Below are 4,875 nucleotides of genomic sequence, written 5' to 3'. Positions count from 1 at the left end.
TAATTGGTAAGCCACAAAAATTATCTCTATTTTTCTCATTTTTATGAACCATGNAGTTCAACTCGAGCCACTGAAAGGTTTTCAATTTAGCAATCTGGACAATTAACAGTATTTCTGCCAAGAAGCATTGATTCCTTCTTTGAATTCAGTAATTAGTAAGTGATACAGCCCAACTAGCTATTGGGCCAGAAAATATATTGGACAAAGAAACAGAGCAACAAAGAANATGGGGACAAGTTTACATTAGGAGAAATAAATAAAAGGTGAAGGGGACACATAGCAGAATTAGTTAATGAGAGAGAAAAGGGAGAATCCTAGAAGATTTCCCTTTTGGTTGTTACCTTTATAGGTCANAGGAGTGTGTGGGTCTGGATTATTCTGTTTTTTTAACAAATTAAGAGTGGAGAGTACCGTTTGGGTCTCTTAAGGAGCGTAGCTCTGGGCAGTAGGTTATTCCTTCTGTTTTCACCTTCATTTCAATGAAACNGGATCAATGATCCTTTCCTTATTCTCTTTTCCTCTTATTTTATTCTCTTTTCCGGTGGTTTCGTAACATTTCTGGTACGACCTGCCGGATAATTTCATTCAAGGGTGAATGGTTAACACTCGAGCAGAAAGCAGAAAGCAAGGGGAGCCAGTGATCTCGGGAACTATGGAGGATCGGGTCGGGTATGTGGAAGAAGTTATTCGAATGAAAGTGATCATGGAAGAGTTGCGTTTGCAAGCATCCCAGAATCATTTAGCACTAGAAGAGATGAGAAAAGAAACTGCAGAAAATCAAACAAAAATGATGGAGTTGATGACGAGGAGTTTTGAAAAAAGAATTCATGAAGAGGGTGAAGGTTCGGTGGGAAACAAAAAAACAGAGCCTAATAAAAACACCAAGGGTGGAGTGAGCTTGACAACCTTAGAAGGAGATGCTCTGGAGGAGTTTCGACAATCCGTAAAAAGGATTGAGTTACCAACGTTCAATGGCGATGATCCTGCGGGATGGATTTCGAGAGCGGAGATTTACTTAAGGTTCAGGAGACCAGCGAGATGGTGAAAGTAAACCTGGCTCATTTGTGTATGGAAGGAGGGACAATCCACTTTTTCAACTCTTTGTTAAACGATTATGAGGTGTTGACGTGGGATAATTTGAAGGAGTTGCTTGAACGTTACGGAGGAATGGGAGAAGGAAGTGTATATGATCAGTTGACAACGTTATATCAAATAGGGAGCATAGATGAGTATATTGGACAGTTTGAATGCTTGATCGACCAAATTCCTAAACTCCATGAAGAGCAATATTTCTCATATTTNACCCATGGTCTACGGGAAGAGGTCCGAGCTAAGGTGCGAAGCTTACATATCGCAAACCCTCTAACCAGAGGACGATTGATGAATGTTGCTCGTGCTATTGACTTGAAGTGTCAGGACGAAACAGAGGGTGGCACAGGCGAAACGAGATGCATGCANTACGAGNTGATAATTTGGGTCACAAAACCGTATCCAACATAATNGGACGAGTGGGTCAAAAAGGGTATGGAGCTAATAGATGGAGTATTGGGTNAGGCCCAAATTGGAAAGNTGGAACAAATGATAGGGGGTCAAGGGAGCACGTGAGAGGGGCGTGCATCATTTATCTTATCAGGATTTGGTGGATAGGAAGAAAAAGGGGCTGTGTTTCAAATGTGGTGGGCCGTATGGGCCAAATCATCAATGCCCAATTAAACAATTGAGAGCCATAGTGGCTGAAAATGAGATTCAGGTGGAATTCGAAGATGAAGAAGAAATCCCTAAAAGTGACGGCGAGGGTGAAACGGAGGAAGTTGATGGAGTTTGTAGTGCTATCAGTCTCTTTGTGCTAGAGAAAGAAACTCAAGACGCGCCCAGAACAATGAAACTAAAAGGGATGATTAAAGGGGTACCTCTCCTCATTTTGAGAGATTCCGGAGCGTCTCATAATTTTGTTTCGCGAAGGTTAGTGAAAGCAATGGAATGGAAATGGAAGAATACGCGGAGGATGCGTATATTGATGGGAGATGGGCATCAAACAGAAACAACAGGGGTTTGTCGGGGATTGAAGATTGTTCTTGAGACAGGGGAGTTCGTAGTGGATGCGTTTTTGTTCGAACTAGAGGATATTGATCTTATCCTTGGCATGGCATGGTTGGAGTTGTTAGGAGAGATGTGGGTAGATTGGAAGAAGCAAATCATGAAGCTTAATTCTGCCCAAGGGATTAAGGTGCTTAGAGGGACGAAGCAAAGTGAATCTTTGAGTTCTAGCCTCTACAAGTTTGAAATCGAAGGGGAGGTTAAGAAAGAAGAAGAAATCAGTTACAATTGGTCGGAAAAATTAAAACAAGCTTTGGGTCAGGTTGAAGATGTGTTTAGGGACCCAAAAGGTCTACCTCCAAAACGCCAGAAGGAGCACTGCATCAATCTGCTTCCCAGGAGTGCACCAGTTAACGTGAGGCCTTACCGTTACGCATTTCACCAGAAAAATGAGATAGAGAATCAGGTAAATTCATTGCTGGGTGAGGGGCATGTTCGGCATAGTCAGAGTGCATTTTCTAGTCTGGTAATCCTGGTGAAAAAGAAAAACAATCGTTGGCGCATGTGTGTGGACTATAGGGCATTGAACAAGGTGACAGTACCTGACAAATTCCCAATCCCAGTTATTAAAGAGCTCTTGGACGAGTTACATGGAGATAAGTATTTTTCAAAATTAGATCTCACTTCAGGGTATCATCAAGTCAGGATGAGGGAGCAATACATAGAGAAAACGGCTTTCCGAACCCATGAGGGACATTACGAGTATTTGGTAATGCCCTTTGGACTCATGAACGCGTCATCAACATTTCAAGCTTTAATGAATGAAGTTTTTAAGAATATGCTAAGCAAGGGAGTCTTGGTATTTTTCGATGACATATTGATCTATGGAAAGGATTGGGAAGAGCACCTAACAAATCTCACTATGGCACTACAGCTGTTACGGGATAATGTTTTATTTGCAAATAAGGAGAAATGTAGTTTTGGAAGAAGCAGTGTTAACTCCTTGGGGCATGTAATATCAGAGAAAGGAGTTTTTGTAGATCCTGAAAAAGTTAGCAGTGTGATTGAATGGCCAGTGCCGAAGAATGTCAAAGGGGTGAGGGGTTTCTTAGGCCTCACAGGTTATTACAGGAAATTTGTGCAGAATTATGAAAACATTGTGCGGCCTTTAACTGAACTGACTAAGAAGGACAATTTTAGTTGGCATGAAAATACCCAAAAGGCTTTTGATGAGTTGAAAAGATTGATAACAACTGCTCCATGTCTATGCTTGCCCAACTTTGAGAAGGAATTTGAACTTGAGTGTGATGCCTCAGGTACTGGTATTAGGGCCATTCTGATGCAGGATAGACAACCTATCGCTTACTACAGCAAGGCTTTAAGCCCCAGGAATTTGTCCAAATTTGCGTATGAGAAAGAATTGATGGATGTAGTTTTATCCATTCAACATTGGAGACCATATTTGATTGGACGGAGATTTAAGGTTTTTTCTAATTAGAGAAGTCTCAAACAACTTCTGCAACAGCGCATCACCATAGGAAGCCAACAAAATTGGGTGGCAAAGTTATTGGGGTATAACTTTGAAATAATTTACAAGCCGGGTTGTGAAAATAACGGTGTCGATGCCTTGTCTCGAAGTAAGGATACTGCAGATTTAAGGAAAGTGGTTACTGAGCCAATTTGGATGGATTATCCTGCAATAGTTGATGAGGTGCATAAGGATGGGGAGTTGTTGGAGATCATTACAGCATTGAAAACGGGAAGAGTTGAGGGTAAATATGCGAGGTTCAGTTATCAACAAGGGGTACTGCAATATAAAGGCAGGTTAGTGGTTTCATCTCAATCACCTTGGATTCCCGAATTGTTAAAAGAGTTGCATGCGTCTCCCCAACCAGGACATCCTGGCTTTTACCGGACCTACAGGAGAGCTACAGCAAATTTATATTGGAAGGGGATGAAGGGGGATATCATGAAATTTGTTCAAGAATGTGACACGTGTCAACGTTAGAAATACGTAACTACTGCCCCAGGAGGATTGTTACAGCCGATGCCAATTCCAAAAGAGGTATGGGAAGATATAAGCTTAGATTTCATTACAAGCTTGCCAAAATCGAAAGGATTTGATATTGTATTAGTGGTGGTGGACAGACTTACAAAATATAGTCATTTCATTCCAGTAAAACATCCTTTTACTGCTAAGAGCATTGCTGAGATTTTTATCCGAGAAGTTGTTCGTTTACATGGGGTACCTAAATCAGTGGTAAGTGATAGAGATCCTACTTTTGTAAGTGCTTTTTGGAGGGAATTTTTCAGGCTGCAGGGGACCAAGTTAAGGATGAGCTCCGCGTATCATCCACAAACAGATGGTCAAACGGAAGTTACCAACCGATGCTTGGAGACATACCTTCATTGTTTCATCACTGATCAACCGAAAGTGTGGGTTAATTGGCTGTCGTGGGCAGAACTGGGGTTTAATACCACTTACCACGAATCTATAGGAACTACACCCTTTGAGGCAGTTTATGGAAGGCCTCCACCAAGGATTATTCCAGTTGTAAGAGGGGAGGTGAAAGTAGAGGTTGTTCAGCGTGAATTAATGGATAGAGACGAAGCCATTCGTCAGCTGAAAGGACATTTGATGCGTTCCTAGGAGTGTATGAAGGTACAGGCGAACAAACATCGACAGGAGAGAAGTTTTGAGATAGGGGACATGGTGTTTCTTAAACTAAAACCTCACAGGCAACACTCTGTTATTTCTCGCATCAGTCCTAAGCTTAGCGCAAGGTACTACGGACCTTTTGAAGTCATTGAAAGGGTTGGAGAAGTAACTTATCGGTT

The 4,875-nt window shown here is 41.7% G+C and overlaps 1 protein-coding gene across 1 annotated transcript; it reads left to right on the top strand.

Moving 5' to 3' along the window:
* Nucleotides 1-1,167: 1,167 nt before the first annotated feature.
* Nucleotides 1,168-4,045, top strand: LOC106765973. Its single transcript, XM_014650736.1, has 3 exons — nt 1,168-1,476; nt 1,586-3,520; nt 3,635-4,045. The coding sequence occupies exons 1-3, from the start codon at nt 1,168-1,170 to the stop codon at nt 4,043-4,045; spliced, it is 2,655 nt and encodes an 884-aa protein (XP_014506222.1).
* Nucleotides 4,046-4,875: the final 830 nt, after the last annotated feature.

This window comes from Vigna radiata, chromosome 7 (genome assembly GCF_000741045.1).
Source record: "Vigna radiata var. radiata cultivar VC1973A chromosome 7, Vradiata_ver6, whole genome shotgun sequence".
Classification (NCBI taxonomy): domain Eukaryota; kingdom Viridiplantae; phylum Streptophyta; class Magnoliopsida; order Fabales; family Fabaceae; genus Vigna; species Vigna radiata.
The sequence above is the reverse complement of the archived record's forward strand: the minus strand, read 5'-3'. Positions and strand labels throughout refer to the sequence as shown.